At 40.2% G+C, this 27,741-nt stretch overlaps 2 protein-coding genes across 5 annotated transcripts in view; one reads left to right on the forward strand and one right to left on the reverse strand.

Moving 5' to 3' along the window:
* cdhr5a (cadherin-related family member 5a) overlaps window positions 1-27,741 on the reverse strand; it is a 41,355-nt gene continuing 13,614 nt past the window's right edge. For all 4 annotated transcript variants that reach the window (XM_085155460.1, XM_085155442.1, XM_085155451.1 and 1 more), the window contains one exon: window positions 1-27,637. In XM_085155460.1, coding sequence (XP_085011586.1) covers window positions 27,056-27,637 — 582 coding nt within the window. In that variant the 3' untranslated portion in view covers window positions 1-27,055. The remainder of the gene's footprint in view (window positions 27,638-27,741) is intronic.
* LOC146525107 (cathepsin D) lies at window positions 13,750-20,555 on the forward strand. Its single transcript, XM_085155479.1, has 9 exons — window positions 13,750-13,932; window positions 16,215-16,371; window positions 17,535-17,658; window positions 17,802-17,920; window positions 17,994-18,193; window positions 18,567-18,689; window positions 19,390-19,534; window positions 19,649-19,747; window positions 20,015-20,555. Exons 1-9 carry the CDS (start codon window positions 13,871-13,873, stop codon window positions 20,174-20,176), a joined length of 1,191 nt encoding a protein of 396 aa, XP_085011605.1. The 5' UTR covers window positions 13,750-13,870; the 3' UTR covers window positions 20,177-20,555.

Here is a 27,741-nt window from a genome sequence, read left to right on the forward strand (position 1 = left end):
TCAAGTCAAACAATGATTTAATGAACACACGCGTGGGAGATGGACACCATACAGCAGACAGCATCAGATCTCAAAATGGTGGAGCCTTGATCAAACTCTTATAGCCTCTAGTGGCCCCCACCTAATCATCAGAGCCTAAACATTCTTTCTCACACAGCGCCTAAGCTACGACCTTGGCTCCCTGTTTATCTGCTCCTGATGAAATGGGGCAGTATGCTCTGTTCTCTTCTAATCAGACAGATGAGACGATGACTTTCTGTGAACAGCATTTCCTACAAATCAGCAGTATAATGCATCATAAAACAATATCATTCATTCACAATAAATCAACAGTCTAATGTAATGCAAATCAGTTTACCAAATGCAATAATTATCACCTTCTTCTAGTTCAGGAGCATATTGCAAACTGAAACTACATAATAATTCACAATCTTTAATTAGGGGTCCAACATGGCATAAAACAATATCACAATCCCACAATTCCCCCTGATGAGCTCTTTAGACATAAAGAGCTCACTTACACCCTGCAATCCAGTGTTGCCGGGTTCATTTCTCGTTACTCCTCAGGCCTTTTGTCCCCCTGTTGGGTGAACCATATGTGAGATGACCTCTGTGTTTACGCAGTTCAGATGCAAGAAAAACTTTTATTACAACAACAACAGTAGGTATAGATGATACTCCCATCACTCCCCAGTTCTCCCACAGCTTTATTTCGGTGCTACCTTATACCCTTCAAACGTACTCAGACTAGAACCTCTGTCCGAGGAGCTTTTAACCTTTATTTTATTGCTGTAGGCACCAGTGTCTTCCAGTCGGGTGATCCTCTGCTCTTGTTTCCTTCAACATCAGGGGTTAGACAACCCTTCAGTCGTTGCACAGATCAGGGGATTATTCTGCCCCGATTTCAAACAATGATCTGTGTATTCTGGGATCACAGCTGTGTTCCCCAGGAAAAGGAACAGAAAGGTGTTCTCCTTATGACCAACAGCCTCTCGAACGTCGTTGGTGTGGTGTTCCTGGATTTCCGTCAACCCCTTCATGATTATTGCTGTGTTTATGGGATCCATCCTTTTGAGGTGACTAACTGGAGCCCAAAATGCCATGACACTTGAACCCAGTTGATGTTTCCGCAGTCACCGTATCTGTCTCTGCTGCCAAGGATCCTCGTATATCTGTGACCTCGTCTGGTGTCTGTTCCTTTCTCTGTAAGAGACAGAAAACCAAAACACCTCTCTTCCCAGCTCTAACAATCTAATGTTGCTGTCTACTGATCTTTTGGTGATTCAGAATTTGTTTAGAATATTCAGAATGTCCCAAGGACTTATCCTAATTTAGTGTATGTGTGTGTAAGTGTGTTTGCATTTAGCCCGCTGCACTCAAGGCCTTTCTTACACTTTATCAGTCCGGACTATCGCCGAACGAAGCTTATGACCTTCAAAAAACCGAGTGCCAACTCATTATAAGCACATTTGCAAGATATATATAAAATGATTAAAACCACTCATTCTAATAAAAGACATAAAAAACAAATTAGCCATTTCTAATTCTAACATGTGTCCATTCAATGAAGCTAGAAAATTAAAAGAAAAGGTTAGTGACCTCATATCTTAGAAAGTATCAGACTTTCTCCTATCCAGTGTCGTTGCTCCAGTCTTGTTATCCTGTGTTAGGGAATGAAATCAATTTAATTGTCATATTAGATCTGTCCAACACCTGGCTCCGCCCAGAGCCTGCGTCTTCACAATTGTCTACAAACAAAACCTGTATTAATATGAACTTCACTTCAACATGAACTTGTTGACTACTTTTGACACCTGTAGGTAGAAGATTAACATGAGGTTATCACAATCACTGTAATACAAATGTTAATATGTCAATAGCTTCAATAAATGTTCAATGCAATGCTTGTTATATGATTCTGATGTAACAATAATGCTGATGCTAAAATAACAGTAAAACACACCCTTTTTATCCCTTACTGACCACAGCAGGGGCATCTATGTTTTGATTCAGCCATGAAGCTCACCTGATTCATCACTCAGCCCCACCGGCCCTGGCATCTGACAGGGTGATGCTGCATGTTCTTCCTTTAATGTCACTATTTTCAATCTGTTAATTAGAGTGCTTAAACATGAAGTAGACTACGTCCACAACAAGTCAATACAGCTGTAAATGTGGCCAATTATCAATCTATTACCAATCAATAACAAACGACAGCTTTTATTTTATGCAGGCTTTTAGTCAACCACTCACCCACAGGATCTCCAATCCCAGAAAATTCCTTCTCCTCATTTAATGAGTCTGTCCTCCTTCCATGCCCTGGTAACTGGTCCATCCAGAGCTGTATCATTATGAAATATACATACAACAAGCCAAACCACACCTTGGTCACACCAACCCTTTTCCGCCCTGAAGATGTCCAACGCCATCTCAGTCTGGACTGTCAAAGGTGATTTTAACGCTGATTGTTCCGACAATCCATTTATAACATTTCCTGGTCAGATTAGCCAATCTCTGCACACTGGAATAAACATAATCAACATGATCAACATTTTTCATGCGTGTTTTTTCACCATCTTATTGATTCCAACGCTCCATCCTTATGTGGTTTGCTACATTATGTTTATCTAGAACTCCACTCTGTCTCTAAATGTTTGAAGAATTTTTCATGTTTGGGGTCAAGTTTTAAGAATTTGACCATACGTGAAATTAATGGTGTTATTGTAACATGGTAGACTAGTGTGCCTGTGTTAATTCAGCTCCATATTATTGTGTGAAGTTGCACTGGGTTGTGAGTGGTTTTTTGTGTGTGTGTCACATTTTTGGTGAGCCAATGGCTGGAATCGGGTTGGACTAATTAGAGGCAGGTGTACTTGATTGCACTGATACACTGGTCTACTTATAGCCCACACTACAAACACTGCTGTGTCATTTTGTCTCTCTGTGCATGTATGTAATGTGATAATCTGATATGTTTGGGATGGATGGGTTTTGCGCTATGAATTTTATACTGAAGGTGTCATTTTGTCTCTCTGTGCAGGCCAGGGCCTATTATATGCCACAGCCTAAAGGCAGCATAGTTACACAGGTTTCAGTGATCACTGGCTATATGCTTTCAGGGTAGTGGGTCTCCAAGGACAACTTCTACCCCTGTTAAAGGCAACATGTGGAGTGCAACTAGCCGTGTGGCATAGCTGACTCTAGCCTTGGGACTGTGTGTTTTTATTTGATTCCTGAATGGGACACTGGACTGTTTTATCTTTTATCTCTTGATATTTTTGTCACTAAATTATCTTTTAGAATTTTATTGACTGTCATCGTTTTGCCCACGACTGAGACGGTTGGTCAGACCTAAAATCTTTCTTTGGGTGTGTTACATTATCACCCCCATCGGGGCTTACCTTTCCCACTTCTGATGATATTCCTCCCTATTCTTTGCAAGTACCCGCTTTTGGTGGCGAGAAACTGTTGGTGTGGTCAAGTGGGCGCTGTAAACACAAAAGCTCAGGACAGAACAGCTATCAGTCATGTACTTCATACAAAATTAGCATATAATGAATTTCATATTGATCCTCTGGGTGTAATGGTACATTTTAATTTTAATTTATCAAAGCTAAACACAATAATTTTTCTTTATTTTGCTCTTGTTCTTGTGCAGCACCACATGCCCCTGTCGGTTCTATCTTACTTTTCTAAATTATTGACTATTTCAATGGAGAACCTAAATGACGTGGACCAAGGTTTGTCATTACATATCTCTATTTTGAAAGTGACAGTCTATGATTCCCCTGTTATTCATACACAGCAAATTCAGAAGTGTTAAATGTTTTGGTGTTAGTAGTCTTACAGTTAATTTTACTCTAATTAGAGTCACATTCTTTTAATGTAACTCTGAGGTGTAAAATGATAGTAGTTAAAATCGAGTGTTAAAAATGAGTGTTTCTATTTCAAATCTGGAGGTGTTACAATGGAAACATTAACTCTTGACCTCTTAACTCTGAACTCCTACAGGGGCTATGACACCAATAGAGTAAATTCACAGACTCCGCCCCCAGCACGGCTCCAATTGAAGCTGAAGTGAAGCCGTTTCAGAACATTTTGCCTAACATATTTGAGTTGTTTGCCATGCTTGGTAAGTCATGTTTTCAAAGATTGTTTCAATTATTGTTATTAGCTTTTACTTCTGTGGCTCTTTGGAGTTGAGACAAAGCTGTGTGAAAGGCATTAGCCATGTTGCTCGCTGATAGCATAATATTCTGTTTTAGCTAGCTGAAAGGTATTGTTTGTGGGCAAATACCACAGCCTTGAAAAAAAGCTTGCATGTGAATTTTCAGTCAAATTTCTTGGTCAAATACACTTAAAACAATGTCTAGAATGTGAAATGTTGGTATAATGGTGCTACTTGAAGCCTGAAAACGATCTCCCATAAAAAACGAGCAAACAGCAGTAGCAGACGTCCCGACTGAGTTCTACGTTAGCACTTAGATTCCTCCAGTTTTGTGCACACGGTTTAGGTAAAAATGAAAAAGGCTGAGGTTTTACATTTAGTTCAGTATTACCTGTTGTCTGTGTCCTTGTCTTTTGGGAAAATACTTTACACAAGTAATGTCTCAAAGAGGATTCCTTTTATTTTATTTTATTTTATTTTTATTTTTATTTTTATTTTTTTACTGTGCTGTAATTGATTTGTGCCATTAATTAGTGTCAACTAATTTTTATTCAATCTCCACATAGGATATGCTTGTGAAGATGGAATATGGGGGAGAGCAGAAGTGCGTTGAAGTTCCACAAAGTGATGAATGAAGGACATGCATATTGTATTTTGTATTTATTGAAATAAGTGATGAGAATGCTGTTATCTGCATTTACCAGCTCACCTATGTCAGACCTTTTGATAAACAAAATTCTAATGAAAGTGAGAACATGTACACTGTTACATCTTTCAGAAAATGTTTTGAAATTGTGGTGCACAGTTCAGAATAAATGTTTTTCAAAAACCATTGCGTCTTTTTAGTAAATGTTTATTTCCAAAAGAAATTTCTAGAAGTTCAGAACAGTAAAATTCCTGCTTTTTAGAATTAATTAGAAGATAACTCTTACGTAGCTAAGCTAAAATACTCTTTGAGAGTTAATATATAAACTCTTAACACCAAGTGCCAAATTATCAACTCCAGAGAGATTTGGTGTTCAACACTAAATCAGAGTTAACATACCAACTCTCCAAAAAGAGTCAAATTAACACTCTCTGGTGTGGACCCATATAGACACTTTAAAAGTGTTGAAATCAAATCTGACAGTGTCAATTTGGACATGCTGGATTTGCTGTGTAGGTATCAATAGAGTTTTTTCTTGCTTTTTCTATCAAAATTGATTGACTTTTTACAGTGGCCCGCTATGGTTAATAATAACATGTTCAGTCATGAGTGAAATCAAAGCTTCTCTTCACTTTAGCATTTAACATTCCCAACAATATAATGTGCTGCATTAATCGAAACACAGCCAATAAAACACAATTTTCTTGATGGAAACATCAGTAGCTCAAAATTAGCAACCAAAGGGTTAAGTCTGCAGTTCACACTCATGTGAAGCTACAGCCTCCCCCCCTAGTCTCTGTCCTCCTACTCCTGCAAAAACAAAACAAAGCGAGACAAAACATCCACCCTTCTTTTACAAGCTGGGTGAATTGTTTGTAGACATGTACTAATCCTAAAGTCGGTATCGTTTTTGTCTCAGTGTCAAGTCAGTTTAAACATTTAGTCGTCAGTCCATCACAGTCCAGTCACATGCATACATTCACACACATTCATACCAGATATTGCTGATAATGGAGTCCCACACGCAACCTAATCAAGCCTCCATCACCAGCAAGATGACGTCATCATTTTAAAGGAAAACAGTTCCTTGTTTTTTTTTTTTTTTGGGCTGGATTGACTCGCTGCAATCCTTTTAGGCTCAGGACTTCTCATGTGATCAATGTCCCATATAAGTGAATTTCTCCAGAGCCCATTATAATCATGGAGAAAAATACTTTGCGACTGTTTCTAGTAATCATGTTTTATAGCGCTTTAAAGTTCAATCTCTCTGGCCTGGATTAAAGAGCTGATTTGTTAAATCAGGAACTCACAAAATACCAAAATATCACCACCGGTGGATCACTCCTCTCAGATGTTCTTATTTCAGTGCACTGTAACAAAAGCAAAAACAACGTAACCAATAAAATACTCATATAATAACAAATACTGGGGCCCGTTGGAAACATGTCCAAGCATAAAACCATCTTTCTCTCTCTTAGAGGAAGAAAACAATCCAAACCTCACTGATAAAATCAACCTAGTGTTAAGCAAAACCCAAAATCAACCAAAACTTCACCAGAAAGTTTTTTCTCCGTCCCGGGACAATATTGTGTAAGCATACAGGTACCGTAACTTCTTTTTGCACTGACAAAAACATGTTGGACTTATTTGATTCAATAGTGGACACTAGTTGCACACAAATGTTTTGCTTTGGTAGAAACTTAAACAACTGAGTTAAATCAACACCACCTTTTCATATTCAGTAAACCTGTGCATTTTGAGTTCATAAAACACGATTAAAACATGTTCAGATGGAGTAAGTTAAGCTCCTGGAATATTTTAATTCTTCACAATTCTGTCATTTTTTCAACACTATTCACTAACTTTTATCCAAATTCTACTTGGTCCCTTAAATACTACATGTTGTCTTCATATTGCCTACGGTTCAACAAAGTCTAAATTCTGATTACCATAAAAATTGAATGGGTCTACAACAACTACCATCCTCCTATCTTTATCCTAATTGCACGAGGGCTGGGAAATAACTCTAAAGTGATAGGTTACGAGGCAGGGTGCACCCCGAACCGGTCACCAGTCTATCACCTAGAAACAAACAACCATTTACACTTATATTCACGGATAATTTAGAATCATCAATTAACCTAGCTCTAATAGCTGCATGACTTTTCACTGTGGCAGGAAACCAGAATACCCAGAGAGAAACCACTGCAAACTAGCCAGACTGTGGACTTGCACCCAGGACCTTCTTACTGTGGAGCAACAGCACTCACCAGCATGCCAACAATGTAGGAAATACAGGGAAGCTATGATTTCCTGTTGAATTTTGTACAAATCTTTAAAGCCTGAGGCAATTGTGTTAAATACATGTAGGATGCTTACATAAATCCGAGGGCTGGCCCCCTTTTCTTCTTTTTATTTTATATTTTATTATTGTTATTATTTTTATCTTTATTTATTTATTTTTAGTGTGTTCCTCCTTCAATTAAATCTCAATCACAAAAAGTGTGGCGCTCCGAAATAAGGCTCACACCGTTAATTCATCATTTTCACTCTGTACCACTGCTCCTTATCAGGCCGTGTGAAGCACAGCAAACTATTCAGTCGAGGCCTTGAGCCATAAACAGACATCACTCACAGACATTGTTTTCATAACCAAACTGCCCTAGACCCTGTCCCCTAAATCTACACAAATGCCCTCTGGGTGACATGAAATGCATTTAACCAATTAACAATCAATGGCTTCTTGTTGCTGTAACAAATTCTGTATTTGGACATTTGTGTGCAGCATTTTGCGTATCAGCATAGCATTTGTTAGTAAAGCATTCTTCATTGCAGCAGCGTGTGTGTATCACTCTTCATTGCACAAACATGTGTGTGTGTGTGTGTGGATCACTTCTCAGTGAATTGAATCAGCATTTCGATTTGTGTGCATGTGTGTGTGTCATCTCTCAGTCAATCAACAAGTGCATATGTGTTCATATGTGTGTTTCTCTTGCTTCTGAGTCAGTGTATGTAGATGTGTGTGTTTGTGTGTGTGTGTGTTTGTGTTCATCACTTTCCTGTTCTGGTGTTCTGGGTAAACCAGGGCCTGAAGCGCGCTCTGGGGTCCTGCTCTCCTCCTTTTCAGTCCGTTTGGGTCCATTGGTGCTGCTGCCCAAAGTTCTCTCCATACTGGTTCTGGCCCCAATTGAGGCAGTCCTTTTCTCCAGTGTCCTGCATCTTCTCCTTGTCCAGCTTCTCCTTAACTTGACCCTTTTTGCTTCTGCATCTCCTTCAGGGTTTGCTCCTCGTGTTGGAGCTTCTCGTCAGGTTTGGCAACCTCCTGCTCCAGCAAGCTCCGGCCTGATTTTAAGTCCTGTATCTGGGACTCTAAGCCTGACTGATGGGTTCGATTAGCAGCCAGCTCCTCCTGAGCCATGCTCAGTTTCTGCTCTGATGTCTCGAGCTCTCACTGAGGGCAGAAACCTCAGAGTCTTTTCCGTACACGTCAGATTGAAGTTTATTGATGTTTTCCTTGCTTTGCTCCACGGCCTTCTGCAGCTCTGCTGTTCAGCTCTTCTCAGAGGTCAGCTCCTGGCTGCCCCGACACCTGTGCCTTCAGCTTATGTTCTTCTGCTGCTTTTGTCCAATCTGAGGTGCCTTCTGACCTCAGTTACTCCTCGTGTCTCTGGCACGCCCTTTTTGCTGCCCGATCATCTGTGTTGGTCCGTCACTGTCCTGCACAGTTTTAATGCAGAGTTGTTAAGGTCAGCATTCTTTTGCTCGGCCTCACTTTTCATCCGGGCTTAATAGGCGTCTCGTCACAGCTCTGTCAGCTGAAGCTGTCTGGAAATCTCCCCCTTGTAGTGAAACGGGCCTTGGATTTAACGTTCTCCGTCTCCGCTGCATGAGATCTTTTTCCTGCAGCCCTGTTGACATTCTCAGGCTGTTGTTGTGGGTCCAGCTGCTGTAGCATTTGGTCAGGGTCACATCAAAGATGGTAGAAGGGAGAGCAAAGATGGTAGAGGGGAGAGCAGGAGTCCAGGTCAGCCTCGGCTTTCCGGGCCGACAAAGCAGCCTGTAATTAAGCATAAAGAGAAAAAACAAAAACAAAGCAAAAACAGACGAACAGGAAAATGATGTTGTTTGAAAATAATGTTGTTTTGGCTGTGTTATTCAGAGAGGGGCCAGGCCCTGTGTCAGCCTTCTCCCCCCCTTTTTTGTTTTTTCTCACTATATAATCAACTCATAACCCACCAAGTTGACAGGACAACACAGGTACACGTTAAAATTCTTAAGATCATGTTTAATAATTCAAAAAAGGAATTTTATTTTATTCAGTAATCTCTTGTATTAATCAATCACAGGAAAACATGTCACAATTCGACTCTTTTAACCACTAAATTTATTATTTCATCACTGGTTTGTCATACCAGTGTCTGTCTTTTTGAAGTCAAGTTGTTGTCCTGCAACCCAGAGAGTTTATTTGTTAGTAGTGGATAAACTTTATCTTTTAACATCAGGTGTATGTTAAGTTTCGCTGCTTTAACCTTGCTGGAAAATTTTCACGTGTTCATGAGTGTAAGCTGTTTCTTCATTGCGTGTATGTGCGTTTGTGGGTGGGTTATTTTAACTTTTTTCTCAAACAAGGCATTTCTCTAATTGTGTATGTTTTTAATTTTGTTTCCCAAATTTTGATTTCCCACCTTAAATAACAGCATTCCATGTCTTCAGCCAGGAATTAGAGCTTGCTTGTGAGATTCAGGGACACATGGTGCCAAAAACAATTCAGTGAAAAACTTGCCTGAAAATTTCCAGTGATGGTAACCGATAACTGGAGGAGAAGATGTCCTTTAAGCTTCTTTTTCGGGTGGGGACAAAGTGAGAGGTCAACCTGTAAAATTTTGAGCCAGAGCTTGGCATGTGTGTCGTCCCAATTTTGTTAATCTATCCTTTTGCCGCTGTACTCAGGTCTCCAGGTTGAGAGAAATCCACCTGTATTAAGAGACTAAAACATTCATTTACTATTTTTCTTACAACATCCATTTGGTTCATCTGCCTAGATTTTACTCTCTCTCTTGGTGCATAGTTCACACAGTCAGGCAGTTGCCTTTTATGGGCATGCAAGTTTCCGGTCACTTACCCCCAGCAGCTGCGAAGCCGTCTCTCCTATATCAAAACCCAGCCAAACATTAAACATTCACCGTAGTGATTTAAAACTTTATTTGTAATATTGTAATCAGCAAAATCAGCGTTTTAATTACAGGCATGTATCATTGTTTGCAAATCATACTTATATAAAACTCAATAACACGCTAAACAGGAAGTCCTCTGTGGGCTTCACAGCAGCCACCTCATTTGCATGTTCACAAACTATCTAAAAATAGCTCGCAGCACTGCAGCGCGCTGTCGTCACACACACAGCCTCGTTTCACACTCAACTTTCTATTATTTTACAAAGACGTCTTATATTTACAATCACTCTCAGGCCTGAAAGTTTTAGCGCCTACACAATTTTGACAAATTTAAGATAACGGATCCAACCGAAGAAAGTCCAACTTTTTTGTAATCAATTAACCAGTATCAGACTCTAACTGTATCTGGCCTCATCTCTAAAATCCCTAAGTCAATTTACAGTGCCCAAAAAAGCGCAGATACCGTTCAACACGGTAAGGAGACTCTAACTCCTAGTTATTCTGGAGTGCCCCAAGCTCCACAGTGACCAACTGACTATCCCTCAAAGAGGACAAGGCCTAGGCGTCCCCGGCCTTGGCAAGCGTTACCTCTGAGCACTGCGCCTCCTAGTGGACTCTAACCACCGTTCTAACAAAATTTATAATACTTTTAAACAACAGACAACACCCAAAAAACAAGAGTATGACTGAGGCAGATGCAACGTTATGGACATTGGAGACTCTAACTCGCAAAATGACCAACACAGATGCAATCTTTAGACCAATGGAGACTCTAACTCACAAAATGACCAATTCCCTATCCAACTACCTGAGACTCTAACTCAGTATTATTACCTTTACCTGAGACTCTAACTCAGTATTTTTTCCTTTACCTGAGACTCTAACTCAGTGTTTTTACTTTTAACGTTACTTCAAATTTCAAAACTCATGAGATTTTTCATCAAAATCAAAACAGACACCCACCGGCAACTTTTACTGAATAGACATTTAATTTCATCGTCCAATTCAGCACACTTCGGATAAAATCAACAGGCCTGTGCCTACCTCTTTTTTAAAGGCGCCTGTCCACTCAGTTCGATTGCCGGATAATGTCTGCCCGTCTGACCACCTCGGACCGTCCAAGCCTCCAAAACTTCCATCCCAATACCACAGGACGAGCCCCCAAAACTGTTACGGATTCAAATATTGGGAATGGATACAAGAGGAAAACCAAAATAACAACACTGGTCCGGCCGGGTCAAGTCAAACGATGATTTAATGAACACACGCGTGGGAGATGGACACCATACAGCAGACAGCATCAGATCTCAAAATGGTGGAGCCTTGATCAAACTCTTATAGCCTCTAGTGGCCCCCACCTAATCATCAGAGCCTAAACATTCTTTCTCACACAGCGCCTAAGCTACGACCTTGGCTCCCTGTTTATCTGCTCCTGATGAAATGGGGCAGTATGCTCTGTTCTCTTCTAATCAGACAAATGAGACGATGACTTTCTGTGAACAGCATTTCCTACAAATCAGCAGTATAATGCATCATAAAACAATATCATTCATTCACAATAAATCAACAGTCTAATGTAATGCAAAGCAGTTTACCAAATGCAATAATTATCACCTTCTTCTAGTTCAGGAGCATAATGCAAACTGAAACTACATAATAATTCACAATCTTTAATTAGGGGTCCAACATGGCATAAAACAATATCACAATCCCACAGGAGGCAGTGACACCACCAAGTGCTTTTGAGCACAAAACAGTTTTGATTTGTTTTCAAAGGTTTTGCCAAAAGAGATTTTTTGTGATTGTAGATTGAAACAAAAAACTATTAGCATGTGACTTCCAAGAGTACTGTTCAGATCACTTTTTATATAAAAGCACCTTAACACATTTTTGAGGGAAAAACAATGCTGACTCTCCAACACATATGCAGAAGTGGTTTCATGTTGGGTCTTGTGACACGTTCCAACAGTCAGAGGACTGGTTCATGGTCTGATTGCTCTAAAAGCAGTGACTGACCATCAGCATTCACAAACTGTGAAACCTTTTGTTTGAAAGTAAAGGTCTGATTATTTCTTAATGTTTGAATGGCTTCTGTAAAGATGTGAACTGATATGCTTAAAAGGACTAGCACAATGTAAGGTTAAATTACAATTTTTTGTAAAATTGTGCTTAATGAGTAATTAACACCAAAAAGTCAATATATTACACTCGGCTAATCCTTTCAGTACTTACTAGTGATGTGTCGGTCGCGAACGAAACGGATCTTAGAGCTGACTCTTTGAAGTGAACGATGCAAGTTGGCAGCTTATCAAGAGCCGTGGGGTTTTTGTTTTTTTTTCTTTCTCTCACCCTCTCGCTCACACTTTTTTTCCGCTTCACTCCGCACGCGAGCCTTGTGCTTTGCGCTGAGCAGAGGGGGGAGGGGCGGTAGTTACACTCGCAGTAGCACAGGAACAGAGCGGGAAGGAGAGAGAGAAAGAGAGCCAGGGACAACAACGTCACATTAGAAAGGTATAGTAATCATCCACAACTATTTTCAGTTGCAGATGATAAATGATTCAGAAAGTTTATTCATGCAGGTCCATATGTCAGAGAATGTGCATCTTCTTTTTGTTTTCATATTTTTTTAATATTTATATTTAATTGTGTTGTGGTTTGCAGTGTTTTGTGTTGTTTCACTTTAAATTTGTTTAAAAGGAAAAAGCTGAAAATTTAAATAGTTAAAAGTTGAACTGTGACTAGTTTGTTTTTGTATTATATGATTTATTTATTACATTTTATGTGGAGTGAATAAATAAAAGTATATATTTACGGTGGCCCCTACAGCAAAGCATGTACAAACTCCGAAACACGTACAAACTCCAAAACACGTAGAAACACAACAGAAGTGCAGGATGCTAGGGCACAGTGTTGAGCTTTTGTTACCTAGTGGCTACACAAGCCAGGATGTACCAACGACCGGATTTGGTGTGTGGTAGTAACAGGTAAATGAACATGTTTTTAATTATTTGAATATACATGAGTGCTTGTGTATAAATACACAAACAACACATATATGCTTCCAACTGTGAAATTTAAGTGATCTATGTAGCTGTTTTGGAAGTTCAGTTAACGCTAGAAATGTGTTTTGGAGTTTGTACGTGCTTTGTCTCTAGGGACCACTGTATATATTTAGATATAAACATATATAATAGGGGTGGGGGAAAAATCGATACTGTGTAGTATCGTGACATTTTGTTTGCTAATAATGTATCGATACAGGGACAGCAGAAATCGATATTTTGTTACAAACAATTTTTTCGTGGACTGGAACATGCTCTGACTTCAGAGCATGTTGATCAGCTCCTTTTTCTGAGAAAGAATCCTGACATTCCTTCACTGTCCAAATGTGTTTAACTTTTTTTTTGGCAGCAATAATATGACAGTTTACTTATTTTAATTTAAGACATGTTTTATTTTAATTAAGTTTAAAACTTTTTTATTTAGTGTAAAATTATATTTTGTTTTAATTTACTTTCAAATTCTTCAGTTGCTGAATGGGCTGCATAGTTTTCATGAATTGCATAGTTCAGAATAGCTATAATTGTACCAGATGGTTGCGTTCAGTTAAGTTGGACTAGACTGTAATACAAACCGTTCAGTTTGTCAACAATAAAACTGAAATGAGAGAAAGACTGAGTGTGAGACTTTGATATTAGATAAAATGAATATTGATAAAGTTTACCTTTATGTACAGCTGACAAGCTGGAAATAAACGGAAGTGACTTCATTTCTGGGCAGCTGACTACGGTCAGCTGATAAAAGTCGTCTGTTCGTGGTCAACAAGACGAAGTGCTCAGTCATTGTTGTGGAGTGTGTTTCTGTGATTTTCCCGCCGTTACAATGAGGACCTTATTCCTGTTTGTCGTCGCAGCGTTAGCCTTGACTAACGACGCCTTGGTGCGGTAAGGGAAATATTCCGTTTGTTAGCCTCCTGTTACTTCGGCTGGACTCACTGCTAGCTCCTCTGGAATGCAACTTACCATGAATAACACTGCAATACGCGACAGTCAGGCTGTGCTTCATAGGAGCTGATTTTGGTAGCAGGCAGCCAGCTTTATTCTTACATTTATTCAGCTTGTTTTAGCTGACAAGCCCGCATCGTCTCCCGTGTGCTCATGGTATTCTCTTTGTCTGTTGGTCTTGTGACTTGTGGCTAAACCAGTTAGCTTCCACCCCCGTCGCCCAAACACAGCTGTTTAGCAGCGGAAAGCAAAGACGCTTCCAGAAAATCCAGACGTAATTAATCATTTATTATGGCTCACTTTCGTCGGGTAAAGCAAACTAGGTTGGCCAGTAGAACAACATGGCTCTCAAATTGAAAACACCTGAGCTTTATCTGCACTAACATGTCAAAACGCCTACTGTGCGGACTGTGCCTGTTTTTCTTCCTGCCTGGGAGCCGTTAAAAGCGCCACAGTGAAGCTAAATGTCTTTGTGTTTACTTTGGGTCTAATAATATTAAGTGTATAAGTGCTGAACAGACATGCGCAGACAGACACGACAACTATATTTATAACACAGACAGATCTATAAATAAATATATAGGGAGGGAGGTGCCGGTATGAAGGAATGCTGAAAGAAATATATTTACAATCCTATTCAGTAACAACTACTGCCATAAAATCATGATCCAAGACGTGAGTTGAAGAACAAAGTAAGCCCACTAGTTCAGTATTAAAACAGGTTTTGGTATTTATGAAAATCTAATTTCTCGGTCCCTCCTTTATACTTACTACCACATCTATTACTGCTACTAATATTAGTACCATTGTCGTTAATAGGAATAAATGTAGGAATAATAATAATAAGACATTATTACTGAGTGTGAATTTAGACCTAAATTAGGGCTAACATGGAAGAATTATATGTGATAGGTGAAGTCACATGTATTTAATACGTAGTATAAAGGAATATTTGGAATATTTAGATTGAGAAGAATGACTTTTATCCATTTTAAATTAAACATTAAATTAAGCAGGGCTCAGATTCTGAGTAGAGTTAATCGACAGCCTGTTTTCTGACTTTCTCAGATTTTCTGTTGTTGGTAATTAATTGTCAGATGAACATTAAAAAACTCAGTATGGGATTTTGTTGTACGTCTTGGTGTTAAGCGTAGCAGTAAGATGGTGATTAGTGTTTCCTGAAGCCTTTGGGTCACATGTTTGTTTCCTGCATAGCTACTGTAAAATAGAGGGACTTTCAGTAGAAGGTTTTACGCCTAGTTTACATTTACAGAAGCAATGAACCCTACTAGCATTTTCATTTCAAGAGGGCAGAACAAATATTTTTTAAAGTTGATCATGTCATGCTTGCCTTATGGGTGGTGCACATTTTTGCAGCCCTGTTGCAGAACATTTTGTAGATAAGATGGGGCCTACTTGCTACTTCCTTATCTGCAAGGCGTTAGTATTAAAATGTGTTAATATTTCACAAAGGAAACTCAGTGGACTGAAGATTTGCTCTTTTTTCCCCGTGGTTTAAACTTGATAGAAGACGTACTTTTAAAATTGTCACTGGACAGGTTGTTTGTGGTTGTGCAGTGTGAGGTTGAGCTTCACTGTTAAAAGTGAACACAACATCAACCTGAGGGTGGGGTGCTAGGTTCTCAGCTAATGCTAACTCTATAAAGTGCCAGTTGTACTGATGTAACGCTCTCTGGTAATTAACGCTAAGTAATGGATTAATAGTTGAACTAATATCGCTCACCAAAACTGAAGCACAGAGTTTCCATGAAAATGTAGCAAATACTCCAAGAGCACAAATACAGGCAACAGGTGCAGTTCAGGGGCTTGAATTTGCAGAGGTGATGCCACAGCACACAGTTACTGGCTACAGCTTATAGTGCTGGCACTGGGGAAAGTGGCTTCACCCCTAATGTTAGTAATTAACAAAATCATAATGAGTGATTTATTCTTTTGATTTAAAAAAAGGAACTTATGTAAATCTTTTGTGAAGGGAGAAACTGGAGTTTTTCAGGAGGCCCAGGAGGTAGCTGCCTTCACGGCTAAGCTCACAGGGCAGCTAAAGCTTTGGTGTGCTTCTAAACGTGTCGTCACACTTTCTGAACCAACTGAACACAAAATGTTACATTTCTGCAGATCACAGATGTAGGCATTCAGACTTGTGTTATGTCACTGCAAATGAACAGAGCAGTCTAATTTTGTTTTCCTTGTTTTCCTTTCAGAATTCCCTTAAAGAAATTCCGTTCCATCAGACGTGAATTGACCGACTCGGGGAAAGGAATCAAGGAGCTTGTGGCTGACAAACACTCCCTTAAGTACAACTTTGGCTTCCCCTCAAGTAACGGACCCACTCCAGAAACCCTTAAGAACTACCTTGATGTAAGCGTCACTCTCCAAACTGGCAACCTTAAAGTCTTCACTTTCCTTAATGCACTTTTCACAAGTTTAAAACCCTCGCAGGGAGAGCCACAACAAAGGTCTTCTTGTGCTGTGGCTGCCTCAGCCTTCCTCTGTAAATCCTTCAGCAGTTTGGAAAAATAGGCTCGTCTGTCAGGCAGAGTCATTCCCAGCAAACACATTATATTTTTTAACAAGGCTGATTCACAGTGAGAGACTGAGAGACACAAGAGGAACAGGGACCATCTGACAGCTGACTCATTGATCTGGAAGCTGCAGGATCCCAATGAGCCTACAGAAGACTGGTTAGCACTGTTTTACTCAACACATCGTGGAATCAGTTCTTTTGTCTTCAAATACTCAGTCAGCTTTTATAGGTTATAAAAAGACACAAAAACCAGACTTACAATTTTGAGTAGACCAAAAACATCAAGGTTTAAACAAAAACTAAAGCTAATAATAACCATTATAACAGGACGAATCTATAACATGACAGTTGCTCTGTATTAGTTTCAGCCTAATCTACCCAGAAAACAGGGAGGTTTAAGTGGTTTTTCTTTTATATAATCACACCAAAAGTGAAATTATTAATTGTCTTCTTGTTATCTATCATAAGAAAACTGCTGCTTGCTGTCTGCTCATGAGTTTTAGTATTCCTGCTGCTTTTCCATCATAGTTTGACATTTGTGTCCCTGCAAGACTGAAATGTGAGAGTCTTCACAGACAAACCTAAACTGTGAACAGCAATCAAAGGAACGTGACTTCTACATTTTGCTCAGAAAAAGGAAGCGTGGTGTGACCGCAGTGACTGGGCAGAAATGTCGACACTATTTTGCAATGAAGGTTTCGATCTGAGAGATTTTGTGTCACATGAAATGGAAGTTTGCTTCATGTCCTGAATTTATGGGGTAGTCATTTCTTTTGTGTAGCAGCTGATTTACTGCCATGACTCACTTCTTATTTGACCTGCGTCCTAATAACATGTGCTGATACTGACAGACGTAAAAACAGGCTGGCTCACTTTTACATGTACGATGAGACTTTGTTGTAGACCTGGTCCTTTTTGGGTTACTATAACAGAAGATCAGCTGCATAGTTCTTCTTTCAGCTCAGCTAACTGATCGATTTCTTCCTTTTCCATCCAGGCCCAGTATTATGGCGAGATTACTCTGGGAACCCCTCCTCAGAAGTTTACCGTGGTGTTTGACACGGGTTCCTCCAACCTATGGGTGCCCTCTGTTCACTGCTCTTTCTTCGACATAGCATGCTGTAAGTTATCAGCTCCAAAACACAAGGCGTTCATGGCGCTGCCGTGCAGAATCAGATTACCTGTGATCACACAAGAAGATTTGTTTGAACAAACAAAGCACAGATTACAGAGATGGATTAAAATGTGTATTTTTGTTTTTCAGGGCTTCACCACAAATATAATTCTGCAAAATCCAGCACATATGTGAAGAATGGCACTTCCTTTGCCATTCAGTATGGATCTGGCAGTTTGTCGGGCTACCTCAGTCAGGATACGTGCACTGTAAGTTTCAGCGTTCCCACATTAGTGTATAGTCGGAGTCAGTTCCTTCTAATTATTCGTCCTGCTCTTTCAGATTGGAGACATATCAATAGAAAAACAGATCTTTGGAGAGGCCATCAAGCAACCCGGCGTCGCTTTCATCGCAGCAAAGTTTGACGGGATCCTCGGCATGGCCTACCCGCGCATCTCCGTGGATGGGGTGGTTCCGGTGTTTGACAACATCATGAACCAGAAGAAGGTGGAGAAGAACGTTTTTTCCTTCTACCTGAACAGGTGAGAGCAGCCATTTCTAAGCTCAAGCTCAGAGTGTTGGGCTGCAGAGTGACCTGCTCAGAGTTCATGTTTTCTAACCTTATGTTGACGTGTTGCTGGTTAGTGTGAACGGGACACAGCTGTAAAAGACCAAGATGGACAAACAAGTGTGTTTAGTGAAGCAGTGAGCCTTGTGGGTAATGTCAGTGCCAGGTTGGTACTGGTTTGTTTTATATTTGCTGTGTTTAACTGAGTGTTTTGTATACTGCTGAAGGTCTGAATGGATAATCTCTTACATAACAAGAAAATCATACGACTGTTTCTCCCTTTAAGATTAAGTGTTTTCAGACAAACACTTGGGCAGGTGCTAATATCAAAGCTTTCTGTTCATCAGGAACCCTGACACAGAACCTGGTGGTGAGCTGCTCCTGGGAGGGACCGACCCCAAATTCTACGACGGTGACTTCCACTATGCCAACATCAGCCGGCAGGCCTACTGGCAGGTCCACATGGATGGGTAAAGGCTCAGATATCGTACTCATACGTGCTTAGTTTCTGAAGCAATGCATAAAACATTCACCTGAAAAATTTTTATCGAGTGTTTAACAAACTTATCAGACCACCTGTCGTTAAAAACAAGAAAACCATGTTTAAAAACTACTGAAATTCATGTTTTCATATCTAGATTTCAGCCAGCACACTGGACCACTTCCAGATGTCAGAAATGAATCAAGTGTAACATTCGAGCACTAAAACATAATTCTATTTTAGCATCAGTTAGCACATGTGGGGGGGATTAACCACTACAATACTGTTTAATTTAGGCACTGCTAAGCAAGCATTTCTGGTCTCATGTCTGAAGATTCACTGCTTTGCTTTGTTTTGCATCATCATCAGAAGTTTAATCTTTGATTTTTAGTTCTTGTTTGGACAGAACGAGATATCTGGTGGCCCAGCTTGATCACCAAAAACCCACCGAAATTGAAATTAACTTTCATGTAAGCTATGACAGAGTTTAGCCCCCTGCATCCCATGTTGAATTAATGGTTATTAAAACAGTTGCATCGGTACCTGAAGTCTGAAATATGTTGGACAGGTCAGTCTGAAGGAGTTTCAGTCAGTACGTGTTTGAACCACTTCTTCCAAAGTGATTAAAATTCAGGACATTTAGTTGAGTGTCTTCGTGTAGCGTGAATGTTTTTGTATGTGTTTGACAGGATGACAGTTGGCAGCCAGCTGAGTCTGTGCAAGAGCGGCTGTGAGGCCATCGTAGACACTGGGACCTCTCTAATCACTGGCCCCGCTGCCGAGGTCAAGGCCCTGCAGAAGGCCATCGGAGCCATCCCGCTCATCCAGGGAGAGGTGAAAGCAGTCCTCACCTTTAATCTGCTGAATAACACTGTGATATAAAATCCTTCAAACATCACTCACACAAATACAATACAAAACAAAGTGTTGTTGAAATTTGTGTTTTAGTACTTGGTGAACTGCAGTAAGATCCCATCGCTGCCTGTCATCACCTTCAACGTAGGCGGACAGAGCTACACTCTGACTGGAGAGCAGTATGTCCTCCAGGTGAGACTGTTTCCAGCAGGGGGCAGCAGAGAGTCCCCATCTGATGTGACAAAACAACACTGTGACTGTGTGTGGCGTCATTAAAGTCCAAACAAATGCAGTTTTGTTGGATTTGGCACAACCGGCAGAGGGCTGGCTTCGTGTCTGAGGAGGGATCAGTTTGTTTTCCTCGTTCCTGCTCACGAGCGCTTCAGATTCTCTGAATTATTTAAAAGACGGTCGTTTCATGTTCACCTGTTCTTGACTTTATCTTTGTCTTCCTATTAGGAGAGTCAGGCTGGGAAGACTATTTGTCTAAGTGGCTTTATGGGATTGGACATCCCTCCACCTGCCGGGCCCCTGTGGATTCTGGGAGACGTTTTCATCGGCCAGTACTACACAGTCTTCGATCGTGACAACAACAGGGTGGGCTTTGCTAAATCCAAATGAGCCCATCCTGCACTTTTGAGGAGCATGTCCAAGTGCAACGCTACAAATCTAAGCTGCACACGTTTTCTGTTGCTTTGCAATCAAACCGTATAGAGCAATAGATTTTATGGAATAGACTAAATGCACTGATCTGAACAATATGTACGATTTCCAAGAGCAGGAGAAGGAGATAGGATACTTCGTGAGTTGTGTGAGAAGTGTCTAAAAGCAGTCTATTATAAAGGTCCTGCCCATTCAAGTGATCCTTTTTCTTTTTTAATCAGGGATTTGTTTTAAAAAGAACTTTTGAATTTGTATTTTTGGGTGGAAGATGGTATCTACTACTGATAGGTGTGTCTTTTAATCTGACTAGCTTCAATAAACAATTTTGAAAATATGATCTGTTTTGTGTTTTGAGTGAATTGATTTTGGGTGGTTCTTTTAAAGACACAGTCTCTGTAAGTTTTAGAAAAGTACACATTTCCACCTATTGTCTAAAAGTCTGTTTTGTTGTTTGTTGTGTTACGTCATCAGATCAGAGTTAGTTTAAATCAGCTCACACGAAGTTAAGGGCGTTTGTGGATGCTAACTGTAAGCCATCGCCAGTGGTGCTTCACCATGACTCATCATGACAATGGCTAAGTATGAAGCAAAGCCCTCAGTTTAATCCACTGAGGAATTTGGTGATATGCAGGGGGTGAGGTGTTGAAGCTCAAACTTTGAACACTATGGTCTATTGTACATTTCAAAATTGTTTAAGAGCATTTTGTTGAATCCTAGCTTAGAACACATCCAGACTAATCAAAGAGTCAAATTAAACTACATTTAGTCCAGCTTTCTTTACCGCTTGAAACCGATCTTCACTGTCAAACGTTCACATCTTCTCAAACAACATGTTAGGAGTGTGAGGTGTTTTCCCATTAAATGTTCATCAGTGTTTGTCCATAAGCCTTGTTTTATTAACTGAGTCCTACAGTATAGTATAGTAAATATTCCAGCGCGTGGATGAGGCTGACAGCTGTAGTTTGAGTTAACGGTTAGCAAAATAAATATAAAAATCATCTAAATTATATTATGCTTGTAAAGACACACATTTCCACAGATTAATAAAACTGTAAAAATAAATAAAAATGCAAAATGTCAGTCAGTCAAGGAGGGCAGGAATCAGAGGAACCTGTCAAATAAGAGCTGCCAGTACGTAGCTTAGGTTTACAGAGTCTATTACCCAGATAGATGACTCAGAGTTTAGCTTAACTCTCTTTCTGAAACAGAACATATATATATTTTCCCTCAGCTCACAGTTGACAAACTCAGAATTTCCACTCCTTCAACTCTCTGGACCCCAGATCTCCATTCAGGACCTCTTAAAACCACTTCCCTGTACAGGAAGATGGTTTCATAGTATGTGTATAAAAATGTGCGACAACCAACAAGACTCAAACTTTATTATTCCCTCAAGTGCTTTACATCAATCACTATAATGTACAAAATATCAGCTATACATAAACCATAGATTTCCCCATGAAAGTAGTTATTTTAACCAACATTCTCAATAAATACATATAAATACTAGTGCTTTCAGCATTAATCTCCTTAAAATGACGTTAACGCCACGTGGGGCTGCACGGCGTCAACGCGTTAGCATGGTTAGCTCGTTAAAGTGTTAGCGCCATGCAGCCCCACGCATGAGGTGATCCGCGCTACCTCGCTAACGGAGATTTGCTGCGTTAATGCGGTTATGGCGTTAACGTCATTTTAACAAGATTAACACTGACAGCAGTAATAAATACACATATAAAATCTTTACAGCTGTTTAGTACTCAGTAGATAAAGTTTTACCGTCAAATCATTTTCTCAACCTGGAATCACAACAAAACCGCTTTAGTTTCATAAAGTTCATAAACACTGTGTGTGGAAATGATGACAGCTCTACACAAAGAAGTTACTCACTGCTGCTAAAAGCAGAACCAGGCGACACTTTGGGGTGTCTGGTGTTTAGCATGGGTAATTTGTGTTGCAATGCGGGGTTGAGTTCCTGAAATGTTCAATGTTGAAACCATACATATACATGATAATCAAGTGAATACTGATAACTAACCCCCAACCCATTAACCAACCCCCACCCCAAAAAAAAGAAAAGAAAAGAAAAACCTCACATTACCACTTTCTAATAAGGCACCACTTATCAGTGGGTTTATTTAGTGTCAATAAATCTTTTGCTAATGGCTTATAGAAAAATTATGCACACAAAGGCAGACTGCAGTAGGCACATAGTGTGAAGGCACTTTACTGGATAGAAGATAATCTTTAAGGTCTCCACTGTTTAAGTAGAATCATATTTTACTAACATCAAGGCAGGAAGAAGTAGCAGGTACTGCTAGTTAGCAAAGCTAGGCTACATAGCCCTTAGCACCACTCCTATCTGCTCCTGTGGCATAGCTAATGTTTGGTGCACTTGTTGCGAGGCAATATCAAGAGCCTACCTTCTGCTAACCGTCACAACATTTTTAACATGGACAAAAAAAAGCACATAGGTGAAAGACAAACACATGCACAGGAAGTTTATTTCTCATTTTAAGCATAAAGATATAAAAAATGTAAACATTAGCCTAGCTTAATGTTTATGTTTCTTAGCTTAAATAGCTGCTATGTTTCCTGCATTCTACTGTGAATAAAATACAGGTTCATTTACGTTTTAAATAGTGTCCAGACTTTCTTAGAACTTTGGTTGTATATGATGTTGTAATATTTATGACGCACCATGCAGAAACCAGGATGAAATCCAAAATATCCAATTGTTTGTTTTCTTATATTTCCAGAGAAAAACTTGTAGATTAACGTGCAACAGATTTCATATTTGTATAAGTCTTTGTCTTCTATGAAAACTTCAAACTGCATCTGTTCTTTAAATTCTTTTGGTTTAGTGATGTGTCGGTCGCAAACGAAACGGCTCTTAGAGCCGGCTCGTGGGTTTTGTTTTGTTTTTTCTTTCTCTCACCCTCTCTCTCACAGTTTTTTTCCGCTAGCCTTGTGCTGTAAGTTGGGGTGGGGGGGGTGGTAGTTACACTCGCAGTAGCACAGGAACAGAGCGGGAGGGAGAGAGAGAGAGCCAGGGACAACAATGTCACATTAGAAAGGTATAGTAATCATCCACAACTATTTTCAGTTGCGGATGATAAAGGATTCAGAAAGTTTATTCTTGCAGGTCCATGTGACAGAGAATGTGCATCTTCTTTTTGTTTTCATACTTTATATTTAATTGTGTTGTGGTTTGTAGTGTTTTGTATTTTTTTACTTTAAATTTTTTAATGGAAAAAGCTGAAAATTTAAATAGTTAAAAGTTGAACTGTGACTAGTTGGTTTTTGTATTATATTATTTATTTATAACATTTTATGTGAAGTGAATAAATAAAAGTATATTTACGGTGGCCCCTACAGACAAAACACGTAAAAACTCCAAAACGCGTAAAAACTCAGAAGCACATAAAAACTCAAAACACGTACAAAAGACAACAGAAGTGCTCCAGAATGCTAGGTGCAGTTTTGAGCTTTTGTTACCTAGTGGCTACACAAGCCAGGAAGTACCAATGACCGGATTTGGTGTGTGGTAGCAACAGGTAAATGAGCACTTATATGAGTGCTTGTGTATAAATACACAAACAATACACATATGCTTTCAATTGTGTAATTTAAGTGATCTAGGTAACTCTGTTTTGGAAGTTCAGTTCATGCTAGCAATGTGTTTTGGAGTTTGTACGTGTTTTGTCTCTAGGGGCCACAGTAAATATTTATATATAAACATATATAAATAAAACCACTTTGTTTTTACATTAGTAATTCCTTTTGTGCATAATTGTATATTATTGTTAATAATAAATTAATTAAAGCAACAAAACAACCTGAAAAGCCGGTTCAGAGCCAAAAGAGCCGGCTCTTTTTAGTGAGCTGAACCGAAAGAGCCGGTTCTCTAAAAAGAGCCGGAAATCCCATCACTAATGCAAATGGTATTCATTTGTAGGCTACAAGAAGCTGTGAATCGACCACAATCCACACCCCGTTACAGCCCAAAGACAGAAAAGCTGCTAGCATCACCAGCGGGGGAGGTTTTTCTGGCTGTCTGACATAAATGATAGTGTCGATGGGATCTCCCTCCCACATCCAAGAGGTTTGCTGGGACAATGATGGAAGATAAGTTCTTTATTGGCAGTTTATGCATGAGAAACTACTTGATAAATTACATTTTACAGATGTAGCTTTGAGAGATATTTGCAGACAGTGAATGTTGGAATGTTCAGTTGTTCTTGATTGTGTCATTGCTTGACTGTTGTTGTCTCAGTCGGAGGTTTTGGCCGGTGTCTCCCATGCTGCGTCACGTTTATATTGCAAGGTAAGATGTCAAAGAGCCGCAGTCGAGCATTAACTGGATGTAGCCCAAAACTAGAATGAATGCATTTTAGTTTTGTAGCTCTAATGCCATCAAAGCTTCTATAGCTGCAAAATGAATGGTCTGTTTTATGATAATGATTATACATTCCAACTTATAGTTGCTGATGGATTCAGTATGAATTCAGTCAATGAAGACAGAATGAATTACCAATGACATAAAAGGGTTTATGGACTACCAGTTATACCTCTTTATAAATGGTGCCTATCAGAAAGTGGAGCCAGTCACTTTACGATAATGAAAATGGTTTATTAGTAATACTTTGTGATTTGCTTTTGTAGTTTGTACCATGATTTCTAATGCTAATGACATTATAACTTGAAGTGAATCTTATACCACCTGAAAGCCTGTTTATTTGTTGCCACATTTGTACAGAAAGTGCATTTGTGGGTTGAGCAGCAGAGTTCAGTATGTGGGTTGTGCCCATGAAAAACTTGCTAAATCTTCTCTTCCAATGCCAAACAAATTATTCTGCTGTTGACTGATGTTTGATGTTGTGTATTGAATTGGATGACTGAAGTGTGAAGAGACAAGACATATTTGCAATTTAAGAAGCAGGGGCCTCGGTAACATGTGGAAGCACCATACACAACCACAACAGCCGGTCACTTCCTTCTCATGCTGGTCATTAGCTTGGTCACCCACTGCTGTGGGATGAGATCCCATTCTTCAAGTTACATTTGTTGCAAGTCAGCCAATGTGGTTGTGAGATCAACTTGTTTTTCAGCATGAAAAACAAGTTGATCTCACAAGTGTTCAGTGGGGTTGGAGTCAGGACTGCAGGCAGGCCATCCTCAACAAATCCACTGGTGGAGGCAGTCTCTCTGTGATCTCGGAGGATAGAGTTAGCTACTTGGCTGTGGAGATAAGGGAATGCCAGCTGTTTCAGGATCTCATCTCGATATCTCTCTGCATCCAATGATGACATTTTTCCAGTGAGGATAATACCACCCCACAACATAACAACGCCTCCACCAAAAGCAGTCAGCATAGCATTCTCCATGCACACTTCGACCTAAGTGTTATAGGAAGAATCTGGACTCACTGCTGAATATAACTCTACATCTTCAGGTTCCAGTGCACAAGTTGCCAAAATCAACTCAAATAGGTCTGATGGTGAAGAGCAGATATTAAAGCCCTATGCAGCAGGAGATGCATTTCTGTAGAAGACCACTTCCTACGTGCTGACAGGGCGAGGAAACAGTTTTCTTGCAGTGTCGTCTTCTTGGAACGCACACATACCAGCTTTTCTTTGACATCCCCTGTAATATGGAACTTGGCCTTCAATTTGGAGATTGTACTTGGACTTACTCAAAATAATGCTGCAGCTTGGTTTTGCGGAACACCAGATTGAAGTTGCCCTATGGCATGGGTCCTATTCAGATCAGTCAAATGTGGCTTAAGTGACACTAACTGACCCTGGCAGTCGGGTCCATGGTGTTGCAGATCACCACCAACTGAGCACCTAGGGCAGCAGAAGCTCAAAACAAGAGTCAATAACAGAAAAGGCTGTTTGGCATTGGGAGAGAGGATTTGGCAAGTTTTTCGTGAGTGCACCCAATAAACTCAAATCTGCTGCACAACTCACAGAAGCAGTTTCCTAACAAATATGGCACCATTTGTTAGGAAATAAACAGGCTTTCTAAAGGTATAAGATTTACTTTACAACAAATAAATTCGAAAACAAAAATGTGTCTTTTTTTGTGATAAGCTTAGTTAACAGTTTGAAAACTGAAGTTTTTGGCCCGTGGTGGTGTTCCCTCACAAAAGTTCAGTGGGGCAACAAACTCAAAGAGTCAGAACAGATTATTTAGATTGGCGGGTCCATATAGGAGGTTTCTATGAGTCCAAAGAGGGTCTGATGTTTTTTTAACGATGATGTCTTTAAAAAAGAAATTAATTTCTCAGGTAAACGTTGGAAAGGTTTCCTTAAAAACCTTTCCAACGTTTAGAAGGGGAAAACGTTGCTCTTTGATCACCTGTTCGGTGCTGTGCTGCTACATTTATATGCAAACTGTTACACACTGCACAGACTGTAAAGCATCGGATCTCAACCTCGTCTAGTGAAACACTGACTGCTCGTGTTTTTTGCCCCGCTGGACTTGAGGTCATGCTGGCACTGTGATCTCTACAATTCCTGTAATGGGCACAATTATAAACCAAAAATGTGTTAGTGTTATTGGAAGACCTTATCTCATCTTTAATACTTGGCCCACACTGGTTCCAAGTGTATGTTTGGTATCCAGTTAATTCTGCTGGAACTGTAGTGTAGTATACTCACAGTAGAAGACAAATACTTCTGGATGCTTGAGTCAGTTCTTTGAGGTTGGGCAGTAGTCCACAGATGTTAAGCGTGCCATTGTCCACTGCTGAGACTTTGACTGTAGGCATCCAGGAAAGCAAACAGCATTCTGCTCAGTCCTTTCAGACTCCAGTTTGACCTCTGACCTCTGCTGTCAGTGCTCCCGCTCCTGGCTTCCTTCCTGTTTTTCTGAACTAGCGTTCTCTGGGTGCTGTTTGTTGGTCTCCTGCCCATCATCAGCCTCTCTTAAAGGGGCTGCCGGGTCTCTGACAACACTTTCCATCTCTACCTCCCCCTCCAGCTCCTCCTCTGTCTCCTCCTCCACCCGGCCCACAGTGTCTGGGATGATCTCCACCTCAATGTCTGACGAATCTTCACTCTCCTTGAACCACACAGTCTTCTGGCCCTCCTTCCTCCGCTGCTTGGTCAGGATTGACCTTTTAGCATATTCATCCTCATCTTCTCTGCTCCTCCTGGAGGGTCTCACTGAGGGACTCCCCTTAGGGATGTGGTTAGTATAGATGCCACATGAAGAACAGTGGTGGCTCCGCCTCTCTAGGGGTATGACGCGGCCCCGGGCCTGGGGGAAGGTGCTCCTTCTGGGGAGAACGTTGTTCCAGCGCCTGGCTCCCCGACGGCTCAGGTCCCCCTCATTCTGGAAGCCATCATTGGTGTACTGCAGGGAGTCTCTGTGGCCACTTCGGGGCTGGCCGGACTGCAAACATGGGCTCAGGCACTACAGTCAGGAGAGAGGTTCCTCATTAATAAAGAAGTTAATGCCTGAGGTACTGCCATTGCATTACCTTCAGTCTGTCTCTGAAGTCTAAACAATGGAGGTGT

The sequence above is a fragment of the Neolamprologus multifasciatus genome, chromosome 1, assembly GCF_963576455.1.
Source record: "Neolamprologus multifasciatus chromosome 1, fNeoMul1.2, whole genome shotgun sequence".
Lineage (NCBI taxonomy): Eukaryota > Metazoa > Chordata > Actinopteri > Cichliformes > Cichlidae > Neolamprologus > Neolamprologus multifasciatus.